This window comes from Thermobia domestica, chromosome 6 (genome assembly GCF_964235325.1).
Source record: "Thermobia domestica chromosome 6, izTheDome1.hap1.1, whole genome shotgun sequence".
NCBI lineage: Eukaryota > Metazoa > Arthropoda > Insecta > Zygentoma > Lepismatidae > Thermobia > Thermobia domestica.
The window spans coordinates 258,167,763-258,187,357 of record NC_137459.1 but is presented as its reverse complement, the minus strand read 5'-3'; the positions used below and the strand labels follow the sequence as shown (position 1 = coordinate 258,187,357).

General features: G+C 34.4%; 2 protein-coding genes across 7 annotated transcripts in view; both read right to left on the bottom strand.

The window, feature by feature from the left end:
* Positions 1–3,909: 3,909 nt before the first annotated feature.
* Positions 3,910–6,183, bottom strand: LOC145687512 (uncharacterized). The gene has a single exon (XM_081760978.1). It carries the CDS (start codon positions 6,181–6,183, stop codon positions 3,910–3,912), a length of 2,274 nt encoding a protein of 757 aa, XP_081617104.1.
* Positions 6,184–6,485: 302 nt separating this feature from the next.
* Positions 6,486–19,595, bottom strand: part of LOC145688482 (uncharacterized) — a 28,238-nt gene continuing 15,128 nt past the window's right edge. For all 6 annotated transcript variants that reach the window (XM_081762774.1, XM_081762775.1, XM_081762778.1 and 3 more), the window contains 7 exons: positions 18,819–18,955; positions 15,792–15,858; positions 14,547–14,712; positions 13,190–13,380; positions 12,577–12,742; positions 9,492–9,631; positions 6,486–6,835 (listed from right to left, as the gene is read on the bottom strand). In XM_081762774.1, the coding sequence (XP_081618900.1) occupies positions 6,491–6,835; positions 9,492–9,631; positions 12,577–12,742; positions 13,190–13,380; positions 14,547–14,712; positions 15,792–15,858; positions 18,819–18,955 (1,212 nt within the window). In that variant the 3' untranslated portion in view covers positions 6,486–6,490. The remainder of the gene's footprint in view (positions 6,836–9,491; positions 9,632–12,576; positions 12,743–13,189; positions 13,381–14,546; positions 14,713–15,791; positions 15,859–18,818; positions 18,956–19,595) is intronic.

The window sequence follows — 19,595 nt, the reverse complement described above, 5'->3', positions numbered from 1 at the left end:
TATGGGTGTACCATCCTGAAGTGTCCCTTACTGTACCTGTGTCTTATTGTACCTATTACCATGCTATGTGGCTGTTCGTACGATGGCTTGAAAGTCTACATAGCATTGATAGTGCATACGACACGCTTTCGATAGCGCTTTTTCTAGCTTCCATAACGCAGTTTGGTCCTGAGAAACGGAGGCGTGTCTTACAAGATTACGTTACGTATTACCTTGCCCCTGTATAAGAACTATTTTGCTCTATTGTATCCTACCCTTGAATAGCAACTTTTTTCAATTTGTACCACACAAATTTTCAATTTCTTTCATGTATTTTGTTTTCACAATGATACACTGCTATTTGTATCTACAAGGGCAAAAGTATAAGTTTTAGCTAAAAATAAAAAAAAAATAAAAACTGCACTACGGATGCTTGAATTAGCGCCGTAATTATTACCAATATAATATAAACCTTTATTACATCGTACGAAAACATAGTATAGTAACAGGTACAATATAGCCTCTGAAAAAAAAAAAAAAAAAAACTCTGGAAACTTGAAAAATGCGTTACTTATACCAGCAATGCAATATACACTTTCATTATATCGTATGAAGACACTATAGTAACAAATACAATACAGACTCAGGACATGCATTCCATTCAAAATAAATTTCAGGTGGGAAAGCAGTGAATGTTCTCCAATTCTATGCATGTAATACCTCGCACTAATTTCCTCTCTTGTATGTGTTCAACAGCGATCTCGGTCCCTAGACGGTATATTTCTTGATCACTTCTTTATTACAGAATCGAATAAGTGAAGTGTAAATGAATGGTTTACGACAAACGATAGGACCATGGTAAAAAAAAATGTACAGGGCGTCTCATAAACAATATTAAAAACTCAGACCAGAGATTCCTCGCATGAAACCAAAGCCTATTTAAGAAAGAACTTCAGAAGTGGGAAGCGGCATAGCTATACACCTCCGAAAGTGTGGGGAAAAATGAATTTCACATCTGCCTACCAGATGACGACAGAAGCTACCATAAACTTGAACAAAGCGTTTTTAAAGCAAAAGACCATAATTAAACTTTATTTACAAACTTATTTTCCACACAGGAAAAGTTTTATTATCGAGTGACGGATCAACCGGGAATTCTACTTGATTGCCTTTACAAACTCTGTCCTCCGTAAACCTTGATTTACAATAATGAGGGAAGACTGTAGAGCAGTAAAGAAGATTATGAGGTGGAACCCCCACGTACCCCGAATAAGCAAGGTTAGACGTAATAGAAAGACTCATTTGAGTAATATGTTTTTATGAAAAAATATATACAGAATTTGTTTAGAACTTCCTTCAAAAGAAAAGTGACAATTACGTAACTTTACAAAGACATATTTTACTTTCACTTTACTACCGAAACGTTATAAATGAAACTTATTCTCACAATTAAGTGAATTAACTGAAATATTTATTAAACCCTACTAAATACTACACTTTTGTGTTTTCGTATCAAATACTATACTATTAGCACACAACATCGAAATCAAAAGAAGAGTATTTTTTCTAGATGCTAAATATAAAAACTAAATTTACATTTACCATATAAGTATTTAAAAGGAATGTTTCTCATTGAATATTTACTATACAAACATGAACATTAGCAATCAAACTTTCTGATTACACTCTACTAGAGACTGTTTTACACACTGTACTTTTACCAGACATTTATAGACTTTACTTAGTCAAGAACACATTGTACAGAAACAAAAGCAGAGCATTTTTCCAGATGCTTACAACGAATAATACATTTACATTTACCATATAAACATTTGCATTAAAAAAATAAATTTTTACTTAGTATTTAACATACAAACACGGACGTGTTAATTACATAATGTTTATTACAACCTACTGGGGACTTCCAGTTATTAAAGAATATAACAGACCTCATACACAATTTGATAGACTTTATTAAGAACACATCTGTTGTGTAAAATGTTTCACCAGCTAGTATTATGCAACAGTACAAAAGAATTTGACAATATCTTTAATGTGCTTAAATCACTACCGTCATGGTCGTCCACTAAATTGCACACCACTTGATAATAAACTACAGGATGGCCCAAAAGTAGGTATATAGACCAATATCGATCAACTTTGACATTTTAACTTATTAAGATAATACATTTATTTCCTTCGGTCTGTTCCGAGCTTTAGGTATAAGTGAAAAGAAATTAAGAACAAATAACGAAGAAACTAAGTTAAACATGTATGGATAATAATAAGTAAATGATATAAAATGTCATGAGCCGATCAGTACGGGACTGTATACTTATTTTTGGGCCACTCTGTATACGTAATAAAACTTTCAAATACAAACTAAACATTTATTTGAGACTAGTCAATTTTATATGTAACTGTACCAGTATTATGTAGCTTTTAACTAGATTTCAAATAAGAAACAACAGACGACAAGGAAAAGGTTTAACATCGCAGCGGCATGCTTATAAAAGTATTTGCAGGCAATATCCTGAGCTACAGAAACTTCAATAGAAGCCCACCTTCTCCCCATGGTTTACTAATTACATCGCTCTGAGACAGCTTTTGTTGGCATTTTACTTACAAGAATGATCGTATACACTTTGACGCTACAAAAAAATCTTCCATAAGCCACCCAAATCTAACTCACAGCCCCAAAATTACTTGTGAGGGATGGACAGAAGATGTCTGGGCGAAACGTGCAGTGTAACACTACTAGAAATTACTTAACTGTTTCCACAAGAATTTTATGATAGACGAGACCGTACTAGAAACTTGAATGGTATGACAGTAACGTTAAATCTTTAATTTATTACCAACTGTTCATTAAATTACTATATTGTAACTTGTATGCAATCAACCTTTGTATATAAAATCGTAATTGTAAGACATTACAATCTATCTACATACGTTGCAAAATAACACTTTGCAGAACATCATTGTGCTTTAATGAGTATTAGTTAGTGTTTAAACAGCAACATGGGAACGCGTATATAGGTAGGAAGGTTGATTAAAGAACTGAGAAAGTATAGAATGCAGAAAGCCTTCATTAGTGATTACAGTAGATAATGGAAAAACACAAGGATAAATTGTTACATTCTGAGAATTGTTAGCAGGGTTCTAATTTTTTCACGATGGAGAATTCTCTGACTTTTCCAGGTTCACAATTACAAATTCCAAGATTTATATATAATGTAAAAGAAACAATACCAACCAACTAGAGTTTCTTAATCTACACATGTAGACACGGCTCCAAAAGAGCACCTCCAATCACATACGGACAATTTTAGTTTCTTTTTTATTAATAGGGATACCCATTTAATAATATTTATAAAAAGAGAACTAAAATCGTCCACGTCTAGTTTGTTGTCTAAGTTTGAAGAATGTGCCGAATAAAGGTGGTATTCTCTTTCCAAGCTGTGTGTACATGTGTATATTTTTTGTGTGATTGAAGATACGAAAGATTTGCAAACCAAATTACTTTCTTTTGTAATATATCACCTACCAAATAGCCAGGTGAGGCACAAATAAACGCAGCAGACCTGTAAAATCCTCATATATATAAAGCCTCATATTTCCAGTTTTTGTAGTTTCAAGAATTCCCTGACTTTCTAAGGATTTCCAAGTCAGTGGAAACCGTAGTGTGGCTGAAAACGAACACGTTAGTGTAACCATGTTTACATCTTTGCGCCCCCTTTACTGTAATATTAACTTGTGCCTTTCTGTATTTCATACTTCACTTCTTTATGCTTCATAAGCCCTACCTAATTTATCCGTGCCAATGTTGTTTTCTAAACAATAACTAATACCCTTTAAGGCCTAATATCAGTTAGTATTGTCACAGTATTAGTTGGCAAAATCTTTCATGTTGCTGAATAACAAAATACATTACAAACAAACAGAAACGTATAAGGCTCCATTACTCATCTCTTTAAAATAAGTAGGGGGTCCTGAAAGAAAATTATTAATGTCGATACAGTTCCACTGGTCGGTGAAACTTATTTCATAAGCACAATAATGTTCACTGTATCCCACTGTTTTTAAGCATTTACACAGAAGGAAAATGTTGGAATATTCATCCGACAAAATTTGATGTATACAGTAAAAAACTGGACCGTCTTCTTCAATTTCGAAGACAACCATCTGTACGTGAAACACATACCCTTTATATCTACACCAACTTACACTAAGGCATTCTTTATGCAAAGAAGGAGGCAGAGACGTTGAATAGTCGAGAAACTGATTACTTCTCATTAGAAACACCCTTGATCCACGTCCTAATTCGTGATCTGAATGTAATCCGTGGTTTTGACGAAATCGATAACAGAGATGTAACTGATGTTTTAGGCTCAGTGTTTTCAGAATATTTTTTCGGGAGCAGGAAACTCGGGCTACCATTTTAGATTGATGATGTTTCGATTCATAGCGCATACTCCAGGTGTTAACAAGTGGACCTATTTCACGAATTATACGTGCATAATGTATCATGTGATGATGTTTGGGCTTTAGTGTCTCTCCAAATAGCGATACGTAAAGTTCATGGTGCTCCTGAATTTGAACAGCAAGCAATTCTGAACAATTTACGTTAAGGACTCTTGCAGTAGCAATGATTACGATTTCTCTTAGCAATATGTATAAATGCCAAACAGAATTATCTGAAGGAACCAAATCTCCCATCATCAAACCAAAATATCGTACAAGATATAACATTTCTGAAGCAGATACATGCAATTTTTTATTTTGAAGGTGGTCTGAAGATATAGGTGGCGGCTTGTTAACATTACTTGGTGTACTTCGGAAGGTTCCGATTCTGCTGTTCAACATTTCTAAGGTGAAAATTCGTACTTCGTTTACAAAATAGTTTAAGATAAGGCTCATATCGTAATTACATACGCCTTCTAACAGATCGTGCATGATATCTACGCTATAGTTTTCTGTAACGTGAAAATTTGATAATACATGCCACACACACTCTTCTTTTATACCAGTTTGGGAACAGTCTCCAATAACAAGTTGTTCTTTATAATTTTCCTTTGTTCGTAAAGCATCACAGTCTTCTTTTACCTGCCTGTGAATGTCAGTTTTCGTACTTAAGCAGAATCTACATGGAAAATTGGCTGAAAAGGATTCCGTGAAACCCAAAACCGAATGAAGCCCCAAATTGTCTCCCAGTATGGCACATACCTTAAATTTAATATTTATCTCATTTTCACCATAATGTATGAAGATACCTATACGCTCCAGAAAGAGTAATTCTTCAATGAGAACAGAAAATGTTTGTTTGTTGCCGTAAGTTTTTCGGTCTTTCGTGTAGAAAAGTTGAGCTAAAAATATGTTTTCCAGTTTCCCCATGAATTCTGGAGGCAAACACGCAACAGTGTAATATACAGCACCAACTTTCTTTAAACCAGCATGGCTTCCCAAAGCATTGTTTGTATCATAATCATCGTAATAAACAAACAAAGGAAAAGTTAATTGAGCGGAAAATGTCAAAATATTTCTCCAATGCCGTCCTTGAACGCATGAGAAAAGCACACTACTCTCTTCGAGAGCTGTTTCTGATAAATGAATCAATGTTGACAAGACGTTAGGCATTTCCAGAAACCGCTTTAGTACATGTCTCATTGGAACAAATTTGCCGAACACAGGTATATTTTCTAAAACTATTTTTTCCTTTTTTCTTTTGTAACACTGCCTTTGTCCTATGATGTAATTTTGAGGCATTATAAGGTCACCAGTTTTTTCCAGGCTTTTTAATCGCTTATATTCGCTATTGAAGTTATGAAATGAAGATCCCACAATGGTGAACATGTTTTCTACTTGTTTGACGATTCTTTCGTCAGTCTGAAATGTGTATAACTTGCTGAAAATGTTATCCCTGAGAAGTTGTACGATACTGCCGTTCAAGAGCTCCTCTACACATTGTAAAATATACTGGATGTGCTTTCTGGTGAGATGCGGTTCACTGTATAGTTTGGCTATAAAATAAAATACTTCTTCCTCCATAGCCTCCTGATAGATTTCAGGTAAGCTGCTTTCTGAAAGTCTCTCATTTGTTTTTTCATCTATGTTTTCATTTGCTACTATAGCAGCATCACTATCAACACCACAAGTTGTTTTATGTTTAGACACATGTATTTTATTTCGAACAACATGAGACATAGACAGAACATCTGGGAAGCCGTGCTGCTTATGTAAATGCTTACGAAAAGAATTAAGAATATCAAATTCACGCCCACACAAATGTTCTCCGCAGCGATACACACTATTTATGTGCAAATTGTGGATACATTTGAAATGTTGCAACAACAGTTTAACTGACCTGGCATTACATCTACATATATAACACTTCGGCATTTTACTTTATGTCAATATTTCACAACAAACAAAATACGCACTATTGATTTCTACAGCAGTTCCTCTAACATAAATTCATTTACAGCTGTATATTTGTCCAACTGCAAAAACATTATTCAAGGCTGCTGCAGTTTATTTGCGTTATTAAACTACTTACAGCTGTGAACTTCTTGTCCCACTGGGTAAAAATTTCGTAGATATGTTGTTGGATGAATATCCAAGCTTGTTCACTTTCCTTCGGGTACTGCAAGTGTAATACATGGAAACACTTGAAGCAGATATCCATGGCCTTCAAAATTGTTTCCATCCTGTATAACTGAGTTTCGATGCACACGAAATATGCTTCTGGATTTTTTATATCCTTCGCTATAACTACAGGCAAAGGTTGAACACCACAGCCGAATCTTTTCATCTTCTCATGATGTGCTTCTAAATTTGCCTGGAGGTCAGATGCTTCCTGCAAAACACAAATATTTGATAAGATTATGTTCAAAAGCTGGAATAAATATCATGCATTTGAAATAAAACCTACTGTAGGGACAATCTTAATGTATGTATTTATGCGGACCCTCTGCTCAATGAATGAGGAAATACTGCAGACAATGGATGTATGAGCATTAGCCCAATGAAAGTGAGTCTTCGCCTTGGAAGTTTCGTTTAGCGAGAAGTATTGGTTCGAGGTGCTAGCTAAGTGATGGTGATTTATTGGCTTTCCATTCTTCATTATAGAAGTCCTGGGGGCATTTCTTATGTTTGCATGTGAGGTTACCGCTATTTTTATGCGCATCAATATGATTCGTGATTCTTGAGTTTTGGACGTTCCAACCAATAATAAAAGAATGTACAAATTACCATGTGGACATGATAATGAAACCTTTCCAATGGGTTCGATTTCGGAATTACATTTATGTAATTATTCACTACTGCGGAGGAAAAAGTTAACTAGCTACTAGGAGTATTTGATCCTTTCGGTCTTTCTTTAGGTCTCATCTAAAATTCGCTTCCTACTACACCAAGAAAAGTCTGACAATTTGTCGCGTGAAAAAATCTTCCTCATATGCTCATATAGTTGAATTTATGTCTGGAAAAGGTAAATTGAAGTTCAACGTATCAAAATGAACTCTTATTTTTTCTTCACTTTTGGTATTGTACCGCAACACGGGAGTGCGTTTAAGGTGATATAGCACTTGACGCAGTTGTTTACTTTCTGAGACAATATAAACACGGTATTAAGATGAAAACTGTGCCTTCCTTTATCTAGGACGAACCAGGGGCGGATCCAAGGGGGGGGGGCAATTGCCCCCCCCCCAGAAGAGGAAACTTTCTTATTTTATATATATAAATAAAACCCATCCCAAAGTTTGGAGCCCTTAAAGTAACAGTATGGCAACCCACCGTCCCCGCCAGAAGTCGGTCCTGCATTCGCCCCTGGGATGAACTTAAAGGGAAATTGGAAAGAGTAAGAAAAAAAACGATGGTCCTTAAATTCATGCATTTTCTGTAAATTTTCAAAGCCATGAAAGATAATAAGGGTACATTTTACCTAGTAAAATTACAGTCCTTAAACATTACTTATAATTCGAAAATAAAAAGGCATATTGCGTGATTTAGTTGCATTATAGACGGGTTTTAGATTGAGTACAAATATCACAATTCAGTAAAGTAAATGGGTAAATAGTACCAATACAATGATTTTCGTTTAGAACCACATATTCGCTATAAGCAGCATTCAATGGAACTGTGCCACTAAACAAAAAGATAAAATCGCAATTCTAATTTAAGAATTAGAAAAAAAAAACTGTTCGTTGATAAAAATTACACACACACAAAACACGATTTTCTTCCCCTGCTTTTGGGGCTTTATGTGTAAATTCATATAAAATTATGTTGCGCAATGAGTGATAAGAATACGGTACGAAGTGGGGCGCCAAGCTGTATAAAACTTATGGTGGCGGAGGACGTGACCAACTGATTCAGTGTAGGGGAGTTTCATTTTTCGCAGCCCCTTATCAAGGGCGAAATTTGGAGGTTGCAAGTGATGTAATGTAACAAACGCACAAGAGCCACCTAGTATCAATGCATGTGAAGTGTATTTGTAGCCGACTTGGAAGTGAGTACGGAACGCTTTCAATTTGGCCACAACGACACATTTTATACCAAATTGATATTTGGTAGCTATAATGCGTTTGGACATAAGTAACATCATTTTCTACCTGAAGGTCTCACTATGACTAAGAGATTGCGAAAAATTAGACTCCGTACACTGAACCAGTTTGAGACGCGTTATCCAGCTGTATAAGTTTTATACAAGAAAGCACCGTCCAACTTTATATCGAACTTGTGAGTTTTGACATTACACTGATTTTTCTGCTACGTTCGCTTTAGCTGCAATATGGAAATGATCTTAAAACTTGAGAATCAATTTTCCCCTTTCTGCAGCGTCGATAACGAAACTCACGTTCGGCTGTGCAAAAGTACATGTGAATAATTAAATAGTGCCAACAAATGTAATGTGTCCCCTCAAACTTTCGATGAAACGTAACCATAAAAATTAATTTCACATACATTTAAATTTTGCTGGTTGCTGCTAGGTTACATTGTAAACTATCTGAAACAAGAAATGCGAAGAGTTGAAAAAGAAAGTGACGTCAGACTCAATACTAAAGTGTCATATATATATTTCCTCTGTTCTGACAGAGAGAATGAGTGTTAGTAATTTCTTTCTCTCTAAACCTTCGCATTTCTTCTTTCAGAACATTTGAAATATAACTTACAGCAATATATATATATATATATATATATATATATATATATATATATATATATATATATATATATATATATATATATATATATATAATTCGAATATATATAACTGAATATTTATGGGATTTCGAAAATTTATTATGAAACTTGAAGAAACAGTTACTCGATTTAGACCACCTTTTTGAATCATTTAACAATGTATCTCGGATAAACAATCTTTCGATTGATCTGACGCAAACATCCACTCTTCCTTTGCACTTTTTCATTTTATTTCTTCCTCAGGTTTTATTTGATCCATATACTTCTCTATTTCTACTATACGGTATTTAACTTAAAAAGCAACATACCTTAACATGAAAAAGGAATCCCTGCTGCGCTTCTAACTTTGTTGGCTTCCAGTATCCTCCGCTATCTTTCCTCTTTACCGACGAAGTAACAGGAGGAAAATGTCTACCTAAAAGTAGCAGCAGAATTACATTTCTGGCTCCTGTAAGTATAAAAAATGTAAATGTAATTAGTACAATTGCTTTAAACTGTAACGTCTTAAAAGAATATGCCTATATAACATGAATAATATCACATTACGAAACCTAATGGATACAATGTATTGAATACCAAATACCATATCCTAATTGCATTGGTTTCTAACTACGCATACGTTGGATTAGTTTTGATACAGATCCAATGAGTAGTTTCCATTTTTACTACGATTTTACACTATACGAATGTGACTAAAAAGTGAGGTTGACATTCGGTGTACTTTCAGTTTCTATAGGGTGAAAAGAGAAGTAGACTGACATTTAAATCCATTCAAGTACGATGTACAATTCAAGTACGATCATATTAATTGTTTAATTCACAGAAAATAGCCACAATTTAATCATTAATTTTTACAAAATTTATTGCTGGTATTAAAATGTGGTCGCGTCGAAATTTATAACATATTTGCTGTCATGAGGAAACTATAGACACACGAGTTTAGATATAAATAAAATGTTTACTCCTAGAAGTACATAAAGCTAAGCTAAGCTAAGCTAAAAAAAAATCTGGGTTAAATTAAGTAAAGAACAAGTTTTAAGGTTTCGTTAAATGTCTACCGTATGTTAAAACAAAGTGCTGGTTTTCGACAAGTTGGAACGGAGGGCTGACTTCAACAATTCATAACTTGAATTACTCTCATTTGTTCGAAACCAAACTATGATAGCTTTTAAAGAAGTTTATTGTTAATACGTATATCAAGTTTTAAATTGATCTGATGTTGTTCAGAAGAGTTCTTGTATATTTTGTAAGATAACGTTTCTTCAGAACTGAGAAAGCGTATCAATAGAGAGATTTAGCTCGTTTTGAAGTTCAGTGAAATGTCAAGCTAAACCTAAAACTGTTTAGTGTAGATTATGATTTTCATATAAATGTACATTTAATCATGTACATATGTTCGGCGAGCGTATTAAAGCAGGCGTGTGATATTGCCAAGTTGACTGACGAACGATCCCAGGATGGCACATATCATTTAAAAAAAAAAAAAAATTCGCAACACTTGCTCGCTTCACATAAAGTACTGGAAAACCATTCCTGTATTACCAAATGAAACTTATTTGCACTACTCACACACTCAAATACTTAATTATATTTAACATACTACGTGAGTCTTACAATTAGTGTTGTAAAAAAACGTTTTTTTACTGTGAAGTTTTTTTTTAATAAAAAGCCGTTCTTTTTCATTTTTTTTTCAAATGTGTTTTTTTTCTGAGAACTATTATTTATTGATTTATGTTGCAGATACGTGAAATAATCAGCAGAACTTGAGTCGAAGCCCTCGTAACTTACATATCGTTCATTTCTTTGTACCTATACGAAAAAAATTGTCTGATTATCCCTTTCGGACCCAGGTCATTTTTGGCGTTTCCCTACATTTTCAGTTAGTGAGTTATTGCTCAAAAACCATTAATCCGATTGATTTGGTTAAGGCCTAGTTTGTTAGAAAAGGGATGTTGCTATTTTTCATGTAGGTTACGTTGCACTGTTGCCAATGGGAGGGAAATATTGAGGGAAATGTAGGGTGAAAATTTACAAAAACTTCCCTAACCGATTTTCAAGATTCTTTGTATTCAGCACCACTGTTGCTACATCGGTCCAAATCACCTAAAAATATTTTTGGTCTGTTGATAAGGTACAGTGAAAACCTGAAGTCGCTGGCTTAGATGCAAGGAGAGAAAGAAAAAAAATCTGTCATCATACACATGAAATTTCGACAGTTTTTACGCCTCAGGAGCAAAAATCAAGATATATCGGAGCTACAGCTTCCCTAATAAATTATCTTATTGAAACTTTTATGGTGCATCCTCTAGGTCAAAGAAGAGGCTTTCAGATAGTGGTACGTTTCTTCCAATGTAGCCAGCAAGAGGGAAATAATAAAGACAAAAGGGAGATTTTCCAAACTTTTCCCTAAAATCGGAAAATAAAATTTTCTGTTAGCTGGCACCACTGCTACCAGACACACAAAAACTATCTTAAAATAAACTTTGGCATCCCTCTAATATATCCTACAAGTATCGTGACGGTATCTAATAAAGTAAGCATGCCATTTAAAAATATCTCATTCTACCTATAAAAGTATGAGTTATCTTCCCACTTAGAGAACAAGGTCTACTGTAAACCTCAACTATACTTCCCCCAATTATTCTATTGAAACTTCCTATACTGTTGTTGTATAGAGCAAAAACGATTCTTTGATACGCTGGTACGTTCGTCCCGATGTAGCCAACAGGAAGGAAACAATGGAGACAAAACGGATTTTGTTTTCAAAATTTTCCTCTAAAATCGGGAATTAAATTTTTCTATAGCTGGCAACACTGCTACCAGACAGACGCAAACTATCTTAAAATGAACATTGGTACACCACTAATATGGCCTACAAGTATCATGGCGATATTTAAGAAACAAAGCTTCTAATTACAAAAAAATAGATTACGGTCAACAGAAAAGTAGAGAAAATCTAAAAAAAAAAAAAAAAATCAAGGGTTAGAACCTAATACGAATTGTTAGTGCGCCCCCTAATTACTCCACTGGAACGGTCTGTACCCGCTTTTGTTCAGTAAGGACCAATGTTCGACTGCCGTAAGTTGACTTGCGCTCGGACATATAAGTACGGATTTATAAACAAAATTCTCGAAGTTTTTTCCAAATTTAGGGAAACTTTAATATCCATAGTTGGTAACGCTGCGCGTAGGCTATTTAAAAAAAAACGAAATTCAGAAAAAAACGAAAGGCAATGTTTTGTTTTGTAAAAAAAAATGTTCATTTCTGAAAAAATACGAACGTTTTTTTTTTTTTTTTTCTGTTAACAACACTCCCTACAATACTGATAATAATTGAGCTTTCCTGTTACAGTTCACAACAGTTAAACATGCGCTGAGTGAATGTGCTACTTACCTACATCTAACTCATTCTGTTCAAGAAGTCTTGCATAGATCGCTGCGTCTGGTGCACTTTGCTTGGTTTTCAAGAAAATGTGTTTCAACTTTTCACTCTCTGTGTTCCATTTTGCATATAAAGACACTTCCTTATCAGGAAACCTTTTGGTAAAATCACTTTCGATCTAAAACAAGAACAATAAGTAACATAAGATCACTTTTATTCGAAAATTGTAAGAAGTTATTTAGCTTTCAAAACCTATTTTGACCATATTTTAAACTTATGACTTAAACTTAAACGTATGATATATTTTGACCATCCGTGTTCTAAGACTTGTGGGAAACATCAGTGAAAGACAGAAAACCAGATATGTTTTAAATGGGAGTATTAAGCTTGATGTAATCGTAAAAGCGGTTTCTTCCGGTGCTGGCTGTTTAACCAGCTGTGAATAATCTTCATACAGATGTATCTAAGTAGTTTTATTTTGCAATTAAAAGTGGATGCATCCGGAGAGAAGTTTCTTGAGGGCTGACCCCACTTCAGCACACTCGGTATACATGATTTTGAAATACAAAAAATATGCAACTTTATACAGTTTAATCATAGATTTAATTACATATCTATCACTTACCAATGTATATCCCAACGGTTGTTTTAAAACTGGAAATTCCGAAAAATACTCTGCAACTGGTTTACTGCTGTTACGCAGATCAGCTACTCGTTTGGATGAAGTTTTCTTCCAATATTCACAGACCTTCTCCCAAGGTTCCATGGAATTTTTTAACCAAAGAATGCATTCCTCAAGGTCTTCCTCGTCATTCTCTAAAATTATCAGGATTTCGAATATTAGTAGTGTGAATTATGTACATGGATCAATAATATCCATTATACATACTATCTGCTCAGTGAAGAAAATAATATAAAATGTCATCACCAATTGGAGACCAAATTCCAACGGACAGCAGATTGCTCAACGTGTAAGTTAGAAATCAGGGGTTTTCGATTGAACAACACTGTCTTCTTCGGTCGTAACAATAAAAGGAGACTAAAAGGTAAAAACGGTAAAAGACGACTGATAGTTCAAAATCTAAATATCACATTAAGTAAAACTAAAGCACTGACGCACTGCTTGATTTACTAACGTGATTTTTTAGGATTTGAACGTCGGTCATCGTTTACCATCTATACTTTTTAAGTTTCCTTTTAACTTTAAACCGAAGAAGATTGTGTTGTACAATCGAAAGCTCTTGATTTGTAGTTTAAGCTTCGAGGAATCTGCTGTCCATTGGAATTCAACACTCAATATAGTCTAAAGACTTAATAATAATGAATAACCATATCAAGCAACTAATTGTACGTTTAAAGATTCTCTAATATTTATCGATCACTTCATACATTGCAAAAACTTGGAAAATAGAAGACTGGTTTTCGATCTACATAAGTGAATGCGCTCTTGTGAATGTTTTTTCGTTACGCAGACACCAACGAAGTCAGGTCCATAAAACACCGGTACTCTGTAATGCCCTACGTGCTTCTAACTATTCAGATATCTTGTTTCTACCACTTGCCATTGAACACGTAACTGTGCTTTAATATTGATCGAACTGAAGTGATACTCTAAATAAAGAACTTATTTAAACTAACACTTAAATTTTGATTTTCTTAGGTATCCACTTAAATGTAAATATTATAATTCGAAAATTTATCATAATACCCCGATAACTCACGAAAATGAGAACTGGCTCCTGAAACCCTATAACTGTAGATATACTAACACAGTTCAAATCTACGGATGGATGCAACCGTGACCTCGCGAGGCGATTTTCTCTTGATTCACAAGGCTCTAAAAATGACAGACGACACGATGGGAGAAATGTATAAAAGGTTGATTACTCGGTTTGTAAGCACCTGGAACGTTCTATCGCACGTTCTACAATATTTGTGGGATTCATAATTTAACATATCTACATTTATATCAAACTCTTTACCTTCGGGAGTAATTGGACTGCTTGGAGTAGTATCTTTTTTTCCTTTAATCGGAAGAACTCCACTGTGTCTAAGATGTCGCTTTCGATTATTGTATTTATCCCATAATTTTCCTCTTGCTAACACCTTCTTTCCTTGAAATGCACTATATGGTACATAGTAGGTATGCTATTTGAGAGAAAATTAAAATTAGGTGTGACTCACAAAACAAAACAAAAGATAAATAAACAAAACAAATTAATTTAACTTAAAGTTCACATAGTATATTTAACTGTGTTCACTATATCTGCGCAGTAAGCAAAAGATTGTAAAATGTATTCACCAAGGGATACCAAATTCCAAATTTCTCGAAGCTAAAAACACTAGATGAGAGCTTTCGACTCTGCAAGACAATCTGCACATCACGCATAAACGTAAAAGGAAAAGGTAAATATGATTAGAGAAACGTGAGTATTAAAAATTAAGGGGACTCCTATGGTTCGTCTATGGTGTTCGACCAGTGTCCTCGTGGTCCTGCGTTCAATTTCCGGCTGGAGAATACCACTTTTAGGGCCCATCCAGCGTCAGGCGGCGAACTGGGGAGGCACCTAGATACAGACTTGATAACAACTTAGTCTAGAAAGTTCCTGATACGCCTGTTGGCGGGCAGTGACGCAAGCGGGTGACCCCCACCTAGTTACTCAGGCGGATGTAGTTTCACCAATCGTTAACAGATGTCGTTGGGACGGTCCCAACGCCATAAGGCCTCACACATGAATTTTTATTATTTGTTTTATTACAAATCTAAAGATCACATAAATTAACGTGAATCACTAACGTAAAAGAACGTGAATGATTCAGCTTTACGTATTAGATTTTTAAGTTTCTAGTACTCGGATGTCATCCTTGTGAGTACATTTTACTATGTTTACTTTTAATTTTGTCTTGAAAATGAGAATAGAAGTTAAAAAAACCAGCAGAGTCATCTTTTACAATAATAAATTACCAACAAACTGCTTTTGGTTACATTGTCCTAGGACAATATGTTTTGTTTTAGCAATTAATGTTTTTGACAATTCTTTCAACAGTGAAAATAGGCGAGTGCAATAATATGGCTGCCAAAGACAAATCGCTTAATAAAAAAACATGACCAAAGTTCGTAATTTATGAGGCGAAGAGTAGAGTAAGCTTGAGATATTTTACGAATCAACAAGCAACCAGTTCTTGGATTACTTGAAAGAAACTGACCCATATGTGAACGTACTAACCTTGTTTTCTGTAGGGAAGACTTGAACAATGGAGTCAGTAATTGTTGAAAACGTTTGACTAGTGATTCTGGAATGAAAAATACAAACACATCATAACTGTACGATATATGCCATGTGGATATTACTGTTACGAGTGTTTTCAGCAAACCAGAAGACACTGATTCATGCATGAACATCATAAATAAATAAATAAATAAATAATGCTCTCTCTCTCACACACACACACACACACACATATATATATATATATATATATATATATATATATATATATATATATATATATATATATATATATATATATAATTGAAAATCATTATGTTTGTGACTCTAAAACTCCTGAACCGCCCGACCGATGCCGATCAAATTTATAACATGGATGAGGTTCGAGGCTGGGCTAGTTTTAGACTATTCACTTTGATGGTAGAAAGGTGGTGTAAAAATAAATAACATTTAATAACTCCTGAACCACTCGACCGATCTTGAACAAATTTTCAACATAGATGAGGTTCAGGTCTGGGGTCGTTTTTATGATTTTAATTTGATGGAGAAACGTAGGGGTGGAGAAGGAGGGGGAGATATATAAAAATCAATTTATATAAGACTGAAAGTGACTATTTTTGTAACTTAATAACTCTTGAATTATCCGACCGATCTCAATCAAATTTTCAAGATACATGAGGTTCGGATCTGAAAACATATTTGCAATTTCACTTTAATGGTAGATCCTAGCGGAGGGGGAGGGACGTATAAATAAAAACTAATAAAACCTAATAACTTTTGAACCACATAACCAATCTCGATCAAATTTTCAACATATACGAGGGTCGGGCCTTGGGTGTTTTCTATCGTTTCACTTTGACAAGCCAACTTAGCGGAGGGGAGGGGGGAGATATACGAAACACAATCGAAATAAAAATAACTGCCTCTGTGACTTCATTACTCTTGAACCACCCGACCGATCTCAATCAAAGTTTCAACATACATGAGTTTAGGGGCAGGGATTACTTTAGGCTATTCAGTTTGACGATGCAGCGTAGGGGAGGGGGAGAGACATTTCAAAATGATCAAAAATGACCGGTATTAGTGTTGAATCCATAGTTTTCAGGGTCGATGAGAGAAACAGTGACACTTCTGATGCTGTTTCAATCCAAGTTCAGCCCAGATAGTTGGGTTAAAAATGATCGAAAATGACTAATATTAGTGTCGAATCCATAGTTTTAGGAGTAGCTGAGATTAACAGTGACAATTCTGATGCCCCTGTGCCGCAGCAAGGAGGGGGAGCTATATATAATAATGATCGAAAATGACCTATATTAGTGTCTAATCCATAGTTTTCGGGATCACTCAGATGAACAGTGACATTTCCGATATATATAAATGATCGAGGTGTATTTTACAGTGTAGTATGTTTCAGCTGATATTAATTCAGCATCTTGCACCTCGCAAGATTTGGATCTATATCACGCAAACTGGCTGTGAGTGAGAATGAGACAGGAGTTACGGAACCACTTTATTTTCTTTTAATGAGAGCGCCGAATAATGTTAATATAGGGTATCACAACAAAGCCCACAGTGCTCTATCGGTAAGACTGAATCAAGGAAAATTCCTTTTAGTGCCAGGAATTGACGGTCATGAGAAAGTCTTTGGGAATTACCATTTAAAAACAAGATGGTGCAAAAGCAATGAAGCAAAAGCCTCTTGTGAAGAAGTTTGGAAAACACACGCAAAAGATATTAAGCCAAAGAGACAAAGTACATTCTTAACTATCTTCAAATTTACCGGCCATTCTTCATCCAAAAAAACAGGAAGAGAACATTTTTTGTGGTGGTTGTGGAGTTTTTTTTATTTTCGTTGGCTTTAACGTGGGATGTGTAAAGAGTGATGGCACGAGGAGTCTTCGAATTACAACACACATGGACCATATGTATGATACTTTTTAACACTCTCAGCCCCAACCCTGTTTGAGTAAATTTCATCCCGGGACCAGACTACAGTTTGCTATGAACACCGTCAGCCCATGTGTATCTATTTGATACACGTGGTCCATCAGTAAACCCTCACTGTGTATCAAAAAGATACACATGGGGCTGAAAGTGTTAATGCGTACCCTTGCTCGTTATTACTCTATATAAAATAGAAACAGCTGCAAAGATTTCATATTTACCCAAACAACAGTCGTACAGAATATCTATTATATATATATATATATATATATATATATATATATATATATATATATATATATATATATATATAAATGAGTATCACTTTCTTCTACTGAAATTTAAGTCGAAACTACTATTCCTCCACGGTAAATCAACTATTTTGAAAGTCAATTCTCAGCGATCACTTTGACAGTTTCTAAAATTTTTTTTCTATCTGAATTACGTTCATTGTTTGCTGAATCGAATGGACTTTTAATCATTTTGAAATCTCCAAAAATAATAGTTATGAAGTTTTCCGTCGAACATAAATTTCTCCAAAAACAGCTCGTGTCATCACTTAAAAATAGTAACAAAAAAAAAAAAAAAAAAAAAACACGAAAGAAATAAAACAAGAGTTCAGAATGTTTAAAACCCTCGTCTTGAATTTTCAATATACTGCCACATTAACTGTAAAAAATTCAAGCAAATCTAAACTTTGAGCAACACGGACTGGATGATTTCACATGAACTGATCCTACTTCGAATACTTGACTCACTCACTGTACGCAAGATTTAAGATTCTTCAAGGTTAGTCATTACGTTATTACTAATTTGCCACACAGATATATTACATGTTAGCCCTTTCAGGTTTTTCTTAAAAAACAAAAAACTTTAATTACCACTTAACCTCTTTCACGTCACTACACGCTCTATATCATGATTACACTTCAATCACACTTTGAAACAAATCAAAATATAAAACAAATTTAGAGCTACAATAAGAATGCAATTAAAAATACTTTAATAAATAAATCTTACGTATAACAAAACAAAAACAGAAAATACTGCTCTTTTATTCAAGTATTTTACTGAACAAACCTTTTGTCGGCGCCAATGTGACGTATGATTACTTCAGTTAGTAAATTTCTCGTCCTGGAGCTCAAACAATTATGTATCTTGTACTCACTTAAAACTTCTCTTCCATCTAAAGAATTTTCCAAAATGGTTAACAGATCCTACAAGAAAACATTACATTATTGTTTACAGTAACTCAAGGATACAATATTGAGCACAGTAGTATAAGGGAAATTTGTAAGTAAAATACAACTTCTATGACGAAAATCAATATCTGCATTATATTGAGAAATCCTATTGATATGCAGCAATTGATTTTATCACAATCAGTTCCACAAATATTGGTGATGGCAAACGAAAATTGACCAAAATATATTACTATTATTTGAAGATTATTTGAAGCGGTTCCCTCTGTCAATACTTAGCTTCAGAATCACCCGATTATGTTTCTGCCAGTAAGTTTCAAAACACCTTGCTCTTACAAATGGCAACCTAAAGAGTCGAAAGTTTCAGAGAAGGAAGTCTAACCCTTTAACGTCTTATAACTGTGCCTAATTCTGATTCTTTATTTCTGCTTTTTGAAATACTTTCATTTCTAAAGATCATTCTACCTTCTGATAAAATCAAATGATTATATCCAAATAAAATGTGGTTCATTCTTAAGAGCAAGACTTGACTGCAATATCATTTGGGAGAAACATAAATAACTGTTTCTAAAATAAATCGCCTCTGCTATGCAATAAGAACTATCAGGGAAAAAACAAATCTACCAACAGAATAAACCATATATTACGATACCTT

Bases quoted from the DNA above. Each gene is read 5' to 3' on its own strand.
- LOC145687512 (XM_081760978.1), bottom strand. From the start codon at position 6,183: ATGTCTCATGTTGTTCGAAATAAAATACATGTGTCTAAACATAAAACA.